The 15,700-nt window shown below is 45.8% G+C and overlaps 1 protein-coding gene across 1 annotated transcript in view; it reads right to left on the reverse strand.

Moving 5' to 3' along the window:
* Positions 1 to 15,700, reverse strand: part of Clnk (cytokine dependent hematopoietic cell linker) — a 72,083-nt gene that overhangs the window by 41,641 nt on the left and 14,742 nt on the right. Inside the window, exons 3-4 of the mRNA XM_051164995.1 lie at positions 14,305 to 14,414; positions 11,173 to 11,218 (exon numbers count right to left, since the gene is read on the reverse strand). Of these exons, the coding sequence (XP_051020952.1) occupies positions 11,173 to 11,218; positions 14,305 to 14,414 (156 nt within the window). The remainder of the gene's footprint in view (positions 1 to 11,172; positions 11,219 to 14,304; positions 14,415 to 15,700) is intronic.

Consider the following 15,700-nt stretch of genomic DNA (forward strand, 5'->3'; position numbering starts at 1 on the left):
GTGATTCAGCTAAAATCCAGCAAGGTTCTTTATTTTCCAGCATGGGGTCTTGTTGACTAAAGCAATAATGAAGAGAGAGAGAGAGAGAGAGAGAGAGAGAGAGAGAGAGAGAGAGAGAGAGAGAGAGAAGACTTAGGGTGGTTTTTTTTCAGACTGACCTTTTAAAATTTGTTTTTAGCAGTGCACAGATCAAGCTCAGGACCACGCTACGCCAGCATTCTGCTCATATCCGGCCACATCTCCAGCCCGGCCTTGCCTCCTGCTTCTGTTATCTACTACGGGCTCAGTCCAGCAGTAATGAAACTCCTGGACTGAGGAAGGGGCGAGCATCCTCACCCACAAAAACAGGGAGATTTTGTACACTTCTGTGAAATTTGCATGTGGGATAAATTAATTAGAGCGTGTCAAGGTATATTTCCTGTCTTTTTTAAAAAAAAGATTTATTTATTTTTTATACGGTATTCTGCCTGCATGTGAGCCAACAGGTGAGAAAAGGACACCAGATCTTATCAAGGATGGTTATGAGCCACCATGTGGTTGCTGGGAACTGAACTCAGGACCCTTGGAAGAGCAACCAGTGGCCCCCGCCCCCCAATCTCTGAATCATCTCTCCAGCCCCATGTTTTCTGCTCTTAAAACTTGTTATTTATTACACTCTTTCTGCCTCCTCTTCTGCGGAGTTCCCTGAAATCTGTGTGTTCCAAGGTCTCTCTTTGTGCAATGTTGGGCTGTGGGTCTCTGTATTTGTTCCTCTCTGTTGCAGGAGGAAGCCTCTCTGATGCTGGCTGAATAAAGCACTCATCTATGAATGTAAGCACACGATGGGATGGAGGGCACCAGGAGAACAAGGCCCTCTAAACCAAGCGAGCAAAGCTCATATGAACTCACAGAGACTGAAGCAGCAAGCCCAGGGCCTGCACGGGCTTGCACCAAGTCCTCTGAGTATATATTGTAACTTTCAGTTTAGTGCTCTTATGGGACTTCTGTATGAATGACTGGGTCTCTGATTCTGTGTTTTCTCTTTGCGATCTTTTCCCTCTGTTGGTTTGTCTTCTCTACCTTCAATGTAATCATTTTTGTTTTGACTTATTACATACTATTTTGTTATGTTTGGTTGTTAAAAATTACTATTTAAATTTTTTTTTTTTGAGGCATAACTTTTGATGAACAAGTTAGTTCCTAATGTGCAGTGGGAGACTAGAGGGGCATGCTTGGTTGCTCTCCTAACGAAGTCCACAGACGTTCTTTTGTACTGGGAAGTTTTTCCTGTCTGGCCAAGCAGACAGAGGACACACAGTGACCAAGAATGAGGAGGTGGCTGACATGTCTGCCCTCTGGTGGTCAGTGCTGTAATCGGCATCATCTGCCTGGTGACTGGTCCTTCCGGTTTCAGCGTACAGCGCTTCCCTCAGCAGCTAGGCGTCCTGTTCCTAGGGAGGTGATTGGGGAAGAGTGCAGAGCCCAGCCGGAAGCTAAGGGATCTGGGCAGCACTATTTTAGGGCTAAAGCTTGAAGAATCTAACGACACAGTGTTACATGAAGCTGAAGCCGAGCTTCCTGGAGAGGGGGCAAGTTTTAGACTTCTTCTGTTTGAGAAGTCCAAATGTGAGGAGCGGCTTGTAGCACACTGTGAAGCCTGGTTGTTCAACGAGCAAGGATTTTGTAAGTTGGTGACTAAATATAGCCATTGTTAAAAATAGATCATAGAATTGTACACTTCAGTCGTACCAAAACAAAGATAACGGACTTCCTGTGAGCGTGCTAGCATGTGTTCCCGTGCTATGAAATGACATCACTTCCAACTCCAGGCTCATGAGTACTCTGGTATTTGAAGCCTGGCATGCTGGGAGTATTTCCACCATGGGAAATGTTACAGAAACCAGTGAACTTAACTGTTCTGCCATTTGTCTGGATTTAAGAAAGTTGCAGAGAAAGTGTTAACCAACCATGCCCTTCCTGTAGTTGTATAATGCCCATAGGCTCCACACTCTGAAGAGGGTGCCTGAGAAATTGTTCAGTCGAGGACTGAATTCGAAAGCTGGTTTTCAGCTTAGCTTAGGTAAGAAACGCTCCCTGTTGCTATACCCTGGAAGTTGTGACTTCGCTGCTGATGCAAGAGCTTGGCAAACGTCAGTCAGAGCTGGGTGTGGTGGCTCACGCCTGAAAAGCCAGTACTTTGGAGGTGGAAACAGAAGGATCTTAATTTGGAGGCCAGCCCGGGCTGCAGAATGAGTTCAGGGGCATCTGGGCTACGTAGCAAGGCCCTTAAAACAACAAAACAAGCAAACAGCATCATGGTGTCTCCCCTGCCAGGTTAAGTCTAAAACCAACCAAACAAACATAAAAGCAATTGGCTCTATGAGATTGGGATAAAGGGTATTTTATCTCCCACTGTTAACTTTAAAAGTGTATGTTACGTATCTCTACATCAGTAACACGTATGATGACCTCATTTGCATATGTATTTAAATTCTCTTCTTCAGACACCCAACTGGTTTGGTGTTTCCCAAGGCTTGCGATTGAGTTTTGCTGTTACTGTCAAGGAGCTGTGCAACGTGGGCTCCTTCTATCCTTATCTATGATTTTTAAAAAGATGACAAAACAAGACTCACAGGAGCCAAGTCTGTGTGTTAATAGAAGGCACAGAGCAGAGTGGCCACAGATGAGACCTGAGAAGCCATCAAGTCGGGTACGAGCCTGTCAGTTACCGAACAACCTCAGGGACTTAAACGCTCAAGTGTAGATCATAAAGTCTAATTCCTTGGGGTTTCACTGTTAAGTAAAATAGTATTTAGTTTCCACCTCAGCATCTATCCAATTTGTGCTGAGCACTCTCAGAAACAGAGCACCCGTGTTACGTTCTATAGTTACAGAAACAGACACGGGACAAAATTAGATAAAACTTAGCCTCAGTCACAAAATTTACCATGTCTAAGACTTTTGTGACGCAATGGACCATTAGCATTTTGTGTGTTGGTGATTAATTATGGAGGAGCCCAGAGAAGGCACTTATAATCCCAGCGACTAGCAATGTTCATTTGGCAGGGCCTGCTGGAGAAGCCTCTTTAAGTCCATGAAAACCTTCAGAAATTAATTGCAGGAGCAAATTACTGAAGCCGTCCTTGGGGAAGCAGTGGGATGGGATCATGTTAGGCAGAGCCAAGAATGTTGGAGGAACCGACCATCTCTCACATTTCCCTTGGATAAGATCAGAATGTGCCACTTTCAGGAACAAGTGTTTCAACAGCTTTCAACTTGGGCCAGTAGGAGATGGAACAATTCTCCCAGCACAAGCCCAGAGGGAGGCGTGTTCTGTTGCTATGGGTGTGTGTGTGGATGCAGAAGAGCAGGCAGGCAGGGTAAAGTGGAGGATGAAGGCTAGCCCGGGCTGGTGAGGATTCACAAAGTACTAGAGAGAAAGAGTGTTGTTTCCGCAGCTGAGATGTGAGGGTCCAGCGAAGGATTGGGATGCAGCTGAGTTCAGAAGCACAGACAGAAATGGAGCCAGAAATAACCAGAGCTGCTTGACCTGCCCCTTTTCTGTTCTCCCACCTAATGAGACTTCATGGCACAGGTTCATCCCTGGTGGTCCTGCCTGTGACACTAGATAAGGTGGTGAGCTTCTCTATGTACTGTTAGCACAAGCTAAGTTACAGAAGGGAAGAAGGGAATCTTATAAATAAAATTTGCCGCGTGTTCACCATGTGTCCAGCATGGTTCTGTATGTTTGCCGCGGGGGAAAAGATAAACCCTGAACTGTGCTCTCTGTGACTGAGGGCTCTCACTCACTTTTAATCAATTTCTCCACAATGGATTTACTTGCATACTAAAAACTAAACTGCGTACACAAAAGGTGGTGTTAGCCTGCAGAGGGAGTCAGGAGAATGGTAAGGTGCAAGGGGGCAGGGATCCCGGATGAGTTAATATGGATCAGCACTGGAGGGCTCACATCAGCACAGTGCTGTGTGGATTTCCCATTTGTTGTTTCCTCCGAAGCAGGCGTTAGCCCTGCCATGCAGTGCTGTCGATGTGAGAAATTTAGCTCGGGTTCCCAAGTTTCTTTTAGGTCTTCTAGCTGGGAGAAGTACAGTCAGGATTTGAATCGAGGGCCAAATGTCCCAAAATCTAATGTATAGCTAGTCATACTGTGGCTTTTAGGCATAAAAAACAAAAACAAACAAACAAAAACAAACAAAAAAAACAAACAACAACAACAACAACAAAAACTGCTTTCCTCCCCTGAAGTCATTGTCCCATGTCTCAATTCCACGTCCCTTGCTCCTGAGACACTCCTGGAAGACACAAGGCTCTCCTCTAGTGAGGATTAGTATGTTTTTCTTAGTTGCCTCAGCTTCTAGCACAGAACTCAACGCACTATGGACTCCTGTGGTCTTGAACGTCCCTGGCACCCAGGACCCCGGTACAAAGCAAGTTTGGAAGTAGAGCTCTTCTGGTACTGCTTGTGTCAGTAATGTGGATGCTCCCTCTCATTCAGAAATCCACCCTCTGGCTGGAGAGAGAGAGCCATGCGCATGGTGGGTTGTGAGACATGGGACTCACTCAGCAGTTTGAGAGATGGGCACATGCCAGGTGCAGAATGTTAGTGGCTCACGGCTTGTGATGTCAGCCCATCATCACGCTTTCCCTCGTCTACCTCTCACCTGATCACCACTCTCTGGGCAGTCTAAGGCAATGGGTTTTTGACAGATCCTCATGGATACCCATGTTTTCGGATACTCAAGCTTTTTGTATAAAGTGGCATCACACTTTTATTTGCCTATGGCTAGATTGGGTTATACTTAATTTCTGGATTATTTACAATTACCTAAAAGGGTGCTATGCCAGCAGTGGCCTACTGTATTGCTTAGTGAACAATGACCAAGTTTGTACAAGTTAGTACAGACTTAACTTTTCAAAGACACTCTCAGTCTGTGGTGGAACCCATTGGTGTGGAACCCGCAGAGGGCTGCTGCGTGTGTGAACTGAGCACACTCGCCATGTGTGCCCTTTCCTCACTCTGTACTAAGGGGGAAGGGACAAAACACAGCTGCCATGCTCCATTCCCACCTATTCCCCAGAGGCTGGGGGGAGAGGAGGGAAGAGGACAGGGAGGGGAGGAGAGAGAGGGAGGGGAGAGAGAGTGACAGAGGAAGGAAGGAAGAGGAGGAGGAGGAGGAGGAGGAGGGAAGATGACAGAAGGGATTTGTGTTCAAAAGCCTTTTTATATAGGTTGAAGAACATTTGCCCTAAACAGCATCTATGTTCATTGTGGTAACATCCTCAGCAGCCAAGTTGTGAAATCAGATTAAGTGACATCAATAAGGAATAAAGTTTGGCATATATGCACAATGGAATATTACTGAGCCACAAAGAAGATCAAGATCCTGTCACTTGCATAAAAGGATAGAAATAGATGATACCATGTCAAGCAAAACAGGGCAGGCAGAACCTAGATTTAAATCTGTGTATATGTGCATGTGTGTGTGTATGCATGCGTGTGAGGGTATATGAGTGTGTACGCATGTGTGAGCATGCATATGTGTGTGTGTGCTTGTGTGCACATATGTGTGTATCAGTGTATGTGTGTGTGTGTGTAGGTGTGTGTATGTATGTGATGGGACTAGTAAGGAGACCATGACAGAGGGGGAAGAGATTTTAAGAGGAGGGAAAGAACAATTACTAGCATGTAATATGCACACAGAAGGGGACCATTATGGGGAGGAAGGGGACCAGAATCAGGAAGAAAGGGGCTTGGGGGAGGGGAACTGGGATAGGTGTAGCTAAGGTTCCAGGGCTTGGGGAGAGAGATAGAGATAGATAGATAGATAGATAGATAGATAGATAGATAGATAGAAAGAAGTTTGGGAGGAGGAGAGACCACTGGAGAGGAGAGGAGGAAGAAGGCTGCACCATGGGTTAAGTGGAGGAAAAGCACATGGCTGGCGTGGATGGGCATTTGGCTCAGATGATGATAATTAGCAAGTATTTAGGATTATGGATGGGATGCAGCTTGATAGAAATTATTAGAAGCAGTTGGCATGGGATTGGGGCAGGTATCCCATACTTGCCCCACTATGGGAAGTAGTTTAGAGGATTAATATCTGTCTTTCCTCAGGTTAACCAAGGCTATTTTAAAATATAACAGATGTCTGTGTCTTGATTGATTGCTAGTGAGTTAGAAAATACTGTCATAATAATAATTATAGGCCTAATAAAATAACTGCATCAGGGAACTAATTAGAATCAAATATAATGACACATATGCATGGGTGTACTGTAGTTAAAACCATTCTTTGTATGCTGGCTTAAGAAATTTTGAAAGTCCCACTAATGTGTGATTTTTAGTTTAAAGCATTAGTTTTGGACCCAGCATGGTAACTGATACCTGCATTGATTTTGGACCCTGGGTTTTAACCGAAATGAATTTAAATCTAACAACACCAGTCATTCTTTCATTTCTCTCTTACCAATCTGGGAGCTAAAGTTTATGATTTTTAAGGATGCACTTCACAGGATATCCAGTTCCATTGTGTTCTATGTTGTCATGTATGACCACTAGGGGGCAGCATACACACCTGCAAACTGTTGGGTCCAAGGTGTGCATCTACAGGGAGCTGCAGATGACTGAATGCTCACACTGGCCAATGGCCTTAGACCCGGTGAACCACGGGAGCTGATGTGAACACCACACCAATGTAGGCTCTGACTGCTTGCTGGGTGACCCTGAGCTGAGTCTCAGCATGGACCACTAGGGCCTTGAGCCAGATTGCTTCAGCGTCTGAGTTCCTTTAGAAGCAAATTCCCATGATCCCTCTGGAGGGCACCAAGTGGAATCTGGTTTGCTACTTTCAACCAGCCAGGCTTGTATTTCTGGATTTACTTGTTCAGTCGCCTGAGTGTAATTCTTTTTCTTGGATGCTTTATTGGATTTCTTTATAAAGTGATTCCTGAATAGAGAATGCAAGTCACTTCAAAGAAAACTGGTTTAGAGTTTGCGCTTGGTTTACATGCCAGGAACAGAGACCCACATTTAAGCTGCTATGTTCTTGGCTGTGGCTCTCCAGGGAAGCTGTGTCTAGTGCAAAGTTAAAGCTCTCCTGGGAAATGAGGAGGTGTCTTCTAGAGCTGTGCTTATCACAGGTGGTTTATCACACACACTATAATGACTTTATCTCCAAATAAAACTTTTGCCTGTTTCCAGGAGTAGGGAGAAAAAAATAGAACCCTCCACCTTCAGGAAAGGTAAGGTGTTGAAATTTGATGCTTCCCCGGTAATGGTCGCAAGAAAACTGACCGGAGACGTACATTTACATAAAACTGTAACTGCTCAACTTGATGAAAAATATCACCATCAAATCCTCCTGCTCCTGAGTTGATGGGTGTGGTTTCTTTTTCCTGTGACATTTTGTGAGACTAAATAAATTATCTGAAAATTTGTGCTTGCATCAAAAGTGCAGAATTTTGTAATGAACACAAATCATCCTAATGTGTCTGATCCAAAAAACAAACAAACAAACAAACAAACAAAAAACAGTGACACATCTGTATTCATTTCCTTTTTTTCTGCCTGTAGTGCCCAAGTGCCCAGGGTGATGCTGGAAAACTGTCAGTTCTAGAAGTGTGGGGAAGGGCTGTGGTCAGGCAGCAACCATCACAGAAGAAAACTTTCCCTACACCTCCCCTGAGGTCAGTGAACCTTGCTCTCTCTGAGTGATGGCTTTAGGTGACACTTGGGGCTCACTTTCAAAACCAGTTTGTCACTTTTCTGTTGCTGTGATGACCACCTTGACTAAGGCAACTTCTAGAAGGAAGGGCTCATTTGGACTTATGTTCTAGAGGGATAGAAGTCCACCATGGTGGGGAAATGGGTGGCATGTTGTACTTGGAGCTGCAAGCTGAGAGCTCATGTCTTGAGCCACAAGCACAAAACAGAGAAAGAGAGAAGGAGAGGGAGAGGGAGAGGGAGAGGGAGAGGGAGAGGGAGGCAGAGGGAGAGGGAGAGGGAGAGGGAGGCAGGGGGAGAGCGAGGAGGAAGAGGGAGGGGGGAAGGGAGGGGGAGGGGGAGAAGGAGAGGGAGAAGGAGAGGGAGGCAGAGGGAGAGGGAGGGGGAGAGGGAGGGGGAGAGGGAGGGGAGAGGAAGGGGGAGAGGAAGAGGGAGAGGAAGAGGGAGAGGGAGAGAGAGAGGGAGGGGGAGAGTCAGAGAGGGAGAGAGGGAGGAGGAGAGAGAAACTAGAAATGCTCTGAGTCTTTAAACTCTCACAACCTGCCCCCTGTCATACTTTCTCCAGCAAGGCCACACCTCCCTAAACAGTGCCATTGATGGAGACCTAGTACTCAAATGTCCAAGAACATGGTGGACCTTTCATTCAAACCAACATACCATCATGTTGTTAGTCAGCATCCTCTATAAAATAGTACCATCCCATCCCTGAGAAGAACCCTCACGCTCTTCCCCTGAGGAATTAGTTTGCAGTTTTGTTATGGGAAACTAATACTCCATATGGGAGCTTGACTCTTTTTTTTTTTCCTAAGGCTACTGAGATGCTCTGAGGCAAGCTAAGACAATCTCTATTTTCCCTAGGACCTTTATCTTCCTCTATTTTACTGTTCAAGGTTTTATTTTCTGTTCCAGGAGCTTATGAATTGAGCAATGTTAAAGAAGCAACAGTAGATGTTTGGAGAGATAGACAAAGGCCATTGAGACCACCCTCTTGTTTCTTGTCCCAGGACTCATTTCTCATGACAAGAGTAGAGTGTGCCATTGTCATCAAAGACTTGTGCGCATTGAATGATCAAGTCCTGGCCTGTGAGCTGTTGGGGCTTCTGTTCCCTTTCCCTGCCAGAAGAAGTGAGAAGTCTTTGCATAATTCACCTCAGTGGTTTTGTTTTGTTTTATTTGTTTTTGAGGCAGGGTTTCTCAGGTTGGCCTTGAACTCAGAGAAATCTGCCTGCCTCTGCCTCCAGAGTGCTGGTGTTCAAGGTGTGCACCCAGCTCACCTCAGTGTTTTTAAGGATGAAAGCACACCAGCTGATAGAGTGGAGCTGCAGTCAAGTGGACAGGGCAGCCATTCTTAAAGGACCTAAGATGCTCTGAAAAGATGGCTACCCTATATGTCATGTTGGGGCAACCAATGGAGTCAGATAGGAATCTGGGAGGCTGTCCAGGCTGCAGGTGAACTGAGGTGTTAGAGCCCTCCCTGCCCATGTGTCACTGGGCCACCCATGCTGCCACAGCTGAAGTGAGTGGGCATCAGGTTGGCTGCTCTTGATCTTGAAGAGGCATGCTCATCTCAGGAAGGCTAGGCACCTTCTGAAGGTCTCATGGCAGGCAGAGGCTGAGCCCAAGCTGCTGACCTTGCTCTGTCCACTCTGCTTTCTGCTGTGTGCATTCATCTCTTCCTTCACAATGCCATCAGCATTGTGGCCCCAAGTGGGCTGTGCTGGGAAGCCAGGAAGAGATGCAGAGGGAGGCTGGGCCTTTGCTTAGCTGGCTCAGGTCATGGTTTATAGCCTTTGTATATTATATGCCCACCAAAGACTCATGGGTGGAGGCTTTTGTCAGCCTGTGACACTATTGGGGAGTTTTGGGGATCTTAAGAAGGAGAAGAGAATTAGGGGAGGAAGTTAGGTCCTTGGGGTGGGGTGGGGGGGTCTGTCTTTGTAGAGGATGTTGGTCCTCTGGTCTCTTCCTCTCTCTTCAGTTTTCCAGCCATCCTCAGATCATGAGATTTTTTTTTTTTTCCTAACACACTCTGTCTGCATGGTGCTCGGTGTTATCTGCCTTGCACAGCCCCAAAGCAGCAGACTCTCCCAGATGTGGCCTGAGATCTCTGAAACTGTGAGCAAGTGAGAACTCTGCCCCTTCTAAGTTGGCTTTCTCAGAGATTTTTGTTGTAGCAATGGGACAGCTGACTAACACATGTCCTTCCCTGGGATCCTCTATCCCTCCCCACCCCAGCCCCAGCCCCTACCCCTGCTCCCGTGGCTTTTAGTAGCTCCTCCCCATCTCTCTGGGCCTAGAGTGGGGATTGCCCTCTTTGGGTTCAGCCCTGCCTCTACAGCACCATTCTTTGGGTTTTTTTTTTTTTTCCTGTGCCCAGAACACTTCTGTAAATAGCTCTCTCTCTCTCTCTCTCTTTCTCCCCCCCCCCCAACTTCTTTGTTTTTCAAGATGATTTCTCGACATAGCTCTGGCTTCCTGGAACCTGCTCTGTAGACCGGGCTTGCCTCAAACTGGGATTAGAGATATGCACCACCAACACTGTCTGGCTTAAGCATACTTTCTTAAATGACCTTACTTTGAGTTCATCGTCTACTTTCCATTGGGAGCTGTAGTGCTGTGTGTAAGACACTTTGGGATTCAGCTTTAGGCACTTGATTGGTGATGTTGGTGGCCTTTAGTTATTGTGGACCATAAATCACAGGAATGGAATCTTTTTCTCTGGACATCACAAAAGGCAATAGGGACACAGGAAAACGATGGGACTGGAAGATGATGGGACTGATAATGGATACAATCCAAGTGAATTTCTCCAGCTGCCCTTAGTTTGTGCTTCCAGCACTGGTGGAGTTGATTACTTCCTTTCAGGCTTGTACCTGTGCTTCTGTCGTCAAATTGAGTTGTTTTGCCTCAAGCGCTAAAGCCCATTTTCATATTCATTAATCAACATTTTAAAATTAGATTCCTAACTTGCGACTTTTTTTTTTTTCTTCAGGGCTTGTGCTTGTAGAAGTGACTTATTTGAATGCAATTCGTATGTTTTTGAAACAGTGCCTTTTCTCAAATGGTGGAGAGCAGAATGAGTTTTCACCATCAATTTCTTGGTCAGTAAGGTAAGACTGTAAGAGAGTCGGGAGGCAGGCCTGACTGCAGAATTGGACAGTCATTTCTCAGTGCACAATTCAGCAAACTCTTGCTGTATGGGAGCCTTTGACCACCAGCAGAACACAGCCCATGGAAACAGGGGAGGTAAAAAAAAAAAAAAATTAAAAAGAAAAAAGAAAGAAAGAAAGAAAGACAGTTTACTTACAAAGGTACTATCTACAGAAGTATGCTGGGCATGAGGAAAGAAAAAAAAAAACTGGGTGGTGTAGATGCAGGACTGACCCCAGTCGGCGGGGGGGGGGGGGGGGGGCATCCCACCCTAGGGATTTAAACCCACGAGAGTTTACCTTTTAAACGTTGGCTTCTGACATCCTTGAAGATGGGCTTGTCCACCTGTAAAAGATAACACATCACCATTAGCTCATGTCACAACCAGGTGTCCATCTCCTCTGTATGCTAGAGTCCCCAGCATGAATGCATACATATGTCCCTGGGCCCACTGATCTTAGAGACTGCTGGATGCACATGACTGGTAGCTGTTAAATACTGTAAGTATGTGGATTGCCACCAGAGAAGCCTGTGATGGGCTGGGTGCTATTTGGCATGAAATCTAAGGTTTGAAATCCCACTTTGCGCCTTTCTGCTATGAAAGCTTGGAAAGGGCACATAGTGGCTTCATGGTGTTTATGATAGAGAAAATAGCCAGTGGGTGCCACTGGATTATAATGAAGACCAGTGTACATGGACAGGGGTGTGGAAGCCACTGGGGGGTGCACTGTGGAGTGTGACCTTCAGTGACAGCTCAGATGATGTCACCTTGTCTCTGTCATATGGCAACTGTGAGGGCATGGTGAGTCACTCAGTTCTTGTGGTTTCCTTTCTGTGAAAATGAGGCAAAAAAAAAAAAAAAAAGCTTCTTGCTTCCTTGTGAGGATGGTGTGTGTGTGTGTGTGTGTGTGTGTGTGTGTGTGTGTGAGACACAGTGGGCAATGCACCTAGAATGTGAGGCACCACAATGATGACACAGCACAACAGTCATCACAGGGGCATAGTGAATTGTTAATGACAATGGGATTCAACAAATGAGGGAAGATGATGAGGATGGGGTGATTAAAGCCCCAAGACCTTGGCAAGCCTTTCTGCCCAGCCAGTAGTGGGACATTTCTGTTTACCTTTACAAATGCTGATTGAGCTGGCCAAGGTGCCTGAGGAGGCCTGAATCTCATCCATGCATACTGAGCCCCAGTCCTTACAGTCCTTGGAGAGGCTGTGGCTGCTGTGGTTCTGCAGTTTCGTCCCTTTGGGGTCAGCAGTGGCTAGCGTTTCCTCAGTGTCCTTGCTTTTGTATTCAAGGTTTCAGTGACCTCTGATGGTGAGTGTGCAAGCATTCAATTATGTGTGTGTGTGTGTGTGTGTGTGTATGTTACGATGAATTGGTGTGTGCGTATTATGATGTATTAGTGTGTGTTGGTATGTGTGTATATGTGTGTGTGTGGTATTTTGTATGGTGGTGTGTGTATATATTATGGTGTGTTAATGTGTATGTTATGACATGTCGGGGGGTGTGTGTGTGGTGTGTATATGTATGTTTGGTATGGCGTTTGATGTGTATGTATATTATGATGTGTGTGATATGGTGTGTGTTGTGTTTTCCCTTGGGCAATGCTTAGCGGTATCCATTCTTCACTCTAATAGCCACATATGTCTCCAGTCTCTGCCAAAGGTCCTGGGGGCCAAAATCGCTCTGTTGAGAACTACTGATGACAGTGCACATAACTGTGGGTGAACAACTGCTTTGCACACTCTCTCAGACATCAAAGCCACCATCTCCTGCCACTGCCTCCTCCCTTAGACTATATGCAACCCCCCCCCCTCCAACCCGGTGCTGACAGGCTTTGGAAGACAGTAAGTGCTTACTGGGTAGAGCGCTAGTTTAGGGCAAGATAGTTACAATCATCCCAAGGAACTGAGATAAGAAAGGGCCTCTGTAAGGGTTATTGAAGATCCAGTAGACAGATAGTTTAATCTCAAAACTAGTAAGAAGCGGCCCCTGGAAATGAGGTTCTTAATGAGATAGATAATCTACTTGCCACACACACACACAAAATCTTCCTTACTTCATCATGGATGACTAAATTAAAGCTATCTGAACTGAGGCCAAGGCCTTGCCTAATTTGTAAGGACATTTCTCTCCTGGCAACCATTTGTCCTTGTTGTACCCTCTCCCTCATCTCAGTTGACTTATAGTAACGGGAGAATGGCTCTGCTGTGAAGTGACCTGCCGTAAAGAAGAAGCAGAGGCAATACAGAGGCCCGGACTGTAGGAAACTCGGATGCTGCCATGGTTGGATTTTGAGGCAAGGTCTTAAGTAAGCACACAGAGGTGTATGCATAGGTATTCTGTCCCGTCAGGACAAGACAGGCTAATGTGTGGTCAATACTGAGAGAACCTGCAAGTCTCATGAGCAGAATAGACGTGCCACCCAGGAGAGTTGGTGGATATGCAGAAGCATGCTCGTATTCACTAGTGAATGGGGTTGTGGAGAGAATCTAACAGTGAGATTTCCCCCATTCACAAAAACCCACAACCACACTGGTGGAATCCTGTGTTGAGACTTCCTTGGGTTGGGTATGGTTCCTTAGAGCTTCTGGAAGGGCACACATTGACAAGACTTTTACATAAGGTCTTTAAAACATAGCCACACAAGTGGTGAGTACATTAAGCAAAACTCTAGGTGGGGGAACTGAATGGCTCTACAACTCCTGCGGATGAGCCCTTGCTCACCACATCGAGACTTATTTTATGAATGGCCTCAGTGTGAAAAGAGAGGAGCACCGCCATGTTAATGCAACTAGTATTCCTTGAATGACTCTATCTCTAGAGGGAAGTCTATCACAGTATTATCACCAATGACATGCAGACCTAATGTGAGTCTTCTTTATTTTATGGATGTCTATATTAAGAGTATTAAGCATTATACATTTTATTAAAAATAAAAACTCATGTACGTATTTAGCACATTTTCACTTGTAAGATGTTTCCATAAAATCATCTGCTGTTTCCCTTAGGACAGCACATAGAAAGTCCCTATGTGGACAGTACAGGGATTACAGAGGTTCAGAAGGTCCCGAGACTTCTCACTGCCCAGGTTAACAGTTGACAATGCTCGGATGAGAATCTTGGCAAAAGGGTAATTTATTATCAGAAAGATTCAGGTTCTAGTTCAGGGTCTGAAGAATGCAATGATAATTGGGTATGGAGTAAATTCTTTAGCCTGGTGCCTGGCTCAGAGTAAGTCTTCAGCAAATGTAGATTCTCATTCCTTCTAGACTCTTCTAAAGGCCCGTGATCCCATAAGCCGCACTACCCAGCTCTGCCGAGCCTCCCCTGACGCCTTGGGGAAGGAGACCTGGGGCATATGTCTGTGAGCTGGGCAGTGCCCACCTCATGCCAGGTCGCTAGAGTCCCTTTTACTCACTTCTTCCTGCCGCCTCGTCCTTGCATTCCAGGTTTGCCTTTCAGTGGGGATAGAAGCCTTGGAGGGAAGCAGAAGGGCAGCCTCCGCCATATCCTTGAAATAGCGTGTATCTGTGGGAAAAGGAAGCTAGTAAGCTCGTAGCGGGTGAGCTGGCTAGACTTGGCACATTTCAGCTGATAAAGTCATCACACACTCTCATAGTCATGGAGTCATCACAGCTCAGGGACCAGGCAAGCAATTGTTGCGGGGGCTGGGTGGGGGGCGGAGCTGGGGGTAGGGAGGAGGAGGGGAGAAGACAGGCAAATCGTGTTATAGCATTATCATGTGCTGCTCTCAGAGGAAGAGTGGGCAACGACCAAGGGGACTAATGTGCATAGTGTGGCCAGAGAGATCACTGTGGAGGGAAATAAAATTCTCTCACAGAGGTAAGCAATCCCACCTGCACCTGCCAGAGGAGGAAGCTGAGGCTCGTGTGACCTGTTTGTCTTGGTTCACAGCAATCATACCAAGGATGGCCTTGACTACGTTTCTTCTATTTTTTTTTTTCCACCTGAGAAATGCTACTAGCTCTTGAAAATTTATGTTATGCCATCTACTTTTATTTGTGTATTTATTGGTGTCGGTTCTCTCTCTGTCTCTCTGTTTCTCTGTCTCTGTCTGTCTCTGTCTCTCTCTCCCCCCATCTAATTAACTTAACTAACTAACTAACTATTTACTTATCTATTAGTTTTTGCCTCATACAAAGTCTCTTACCGTGGCTCAAGCTGCTCTGGAACTCACTATATAACTCAGGGTAGTCTCGAACTTGTGGCCATTCTCTTGCCTCAGCCTTCTGAGTACAACTATGAAAATGAGCCAGTACATCTTCCATTGGCGCTCATCACCAAACCTACCCACTCTTTATCCTGGTATGCCCTTACAGCATTTTCCTATTATTTATGTATCTCTGGATACATTCTGTAATGGTGACCAATGCAATGCGATGTAGATATTCCGTTAATGTTTTTGAGCACTGAGTACAGGGTTAATTATTACTATTATTACTTGTTGCTGTTGTTGTTTTGAGTCAAGGTCTCACCATGTAGCTTAAGCAGGCCTTGAACTTGGGATCTTCCTGCCCCAGCATCTGAGGTTCAGGGGTTTAGGATATGTGTCACCTTACTTGTTTTACCAGCATCACATATAAGACACTTCCCCCTGAAGAAATTTCAACAGATTCATGTCTGTGAGCCAGGACCTCAGAAATCAGGCATGCCTCCCCCTTTGCTTTACAGTGGCATGGACAACCTATTGTCACTGCTCTATGTGCCCCAGGTAGAAAAGGCAAGGATGGGTGGTACATTACTACAGGGTCCATTGGTAGGCTGGCAGCCTGCGGAGCAAATCAACTGAGTTA

The sequence above is a fragment of the Acomys russatus genome, chromosome 22, assembly GCF_903995435.1.
Source record: "Acomys russatus chromosome 22, mAcoRus1.1, whole genome shotgun sequence".
Taxonomy (NCBI): Eukaryota; Metazoa; Chordata; class Mammalia; order Rodentia; family Muridae; genus Acomys; species Acomys russatus.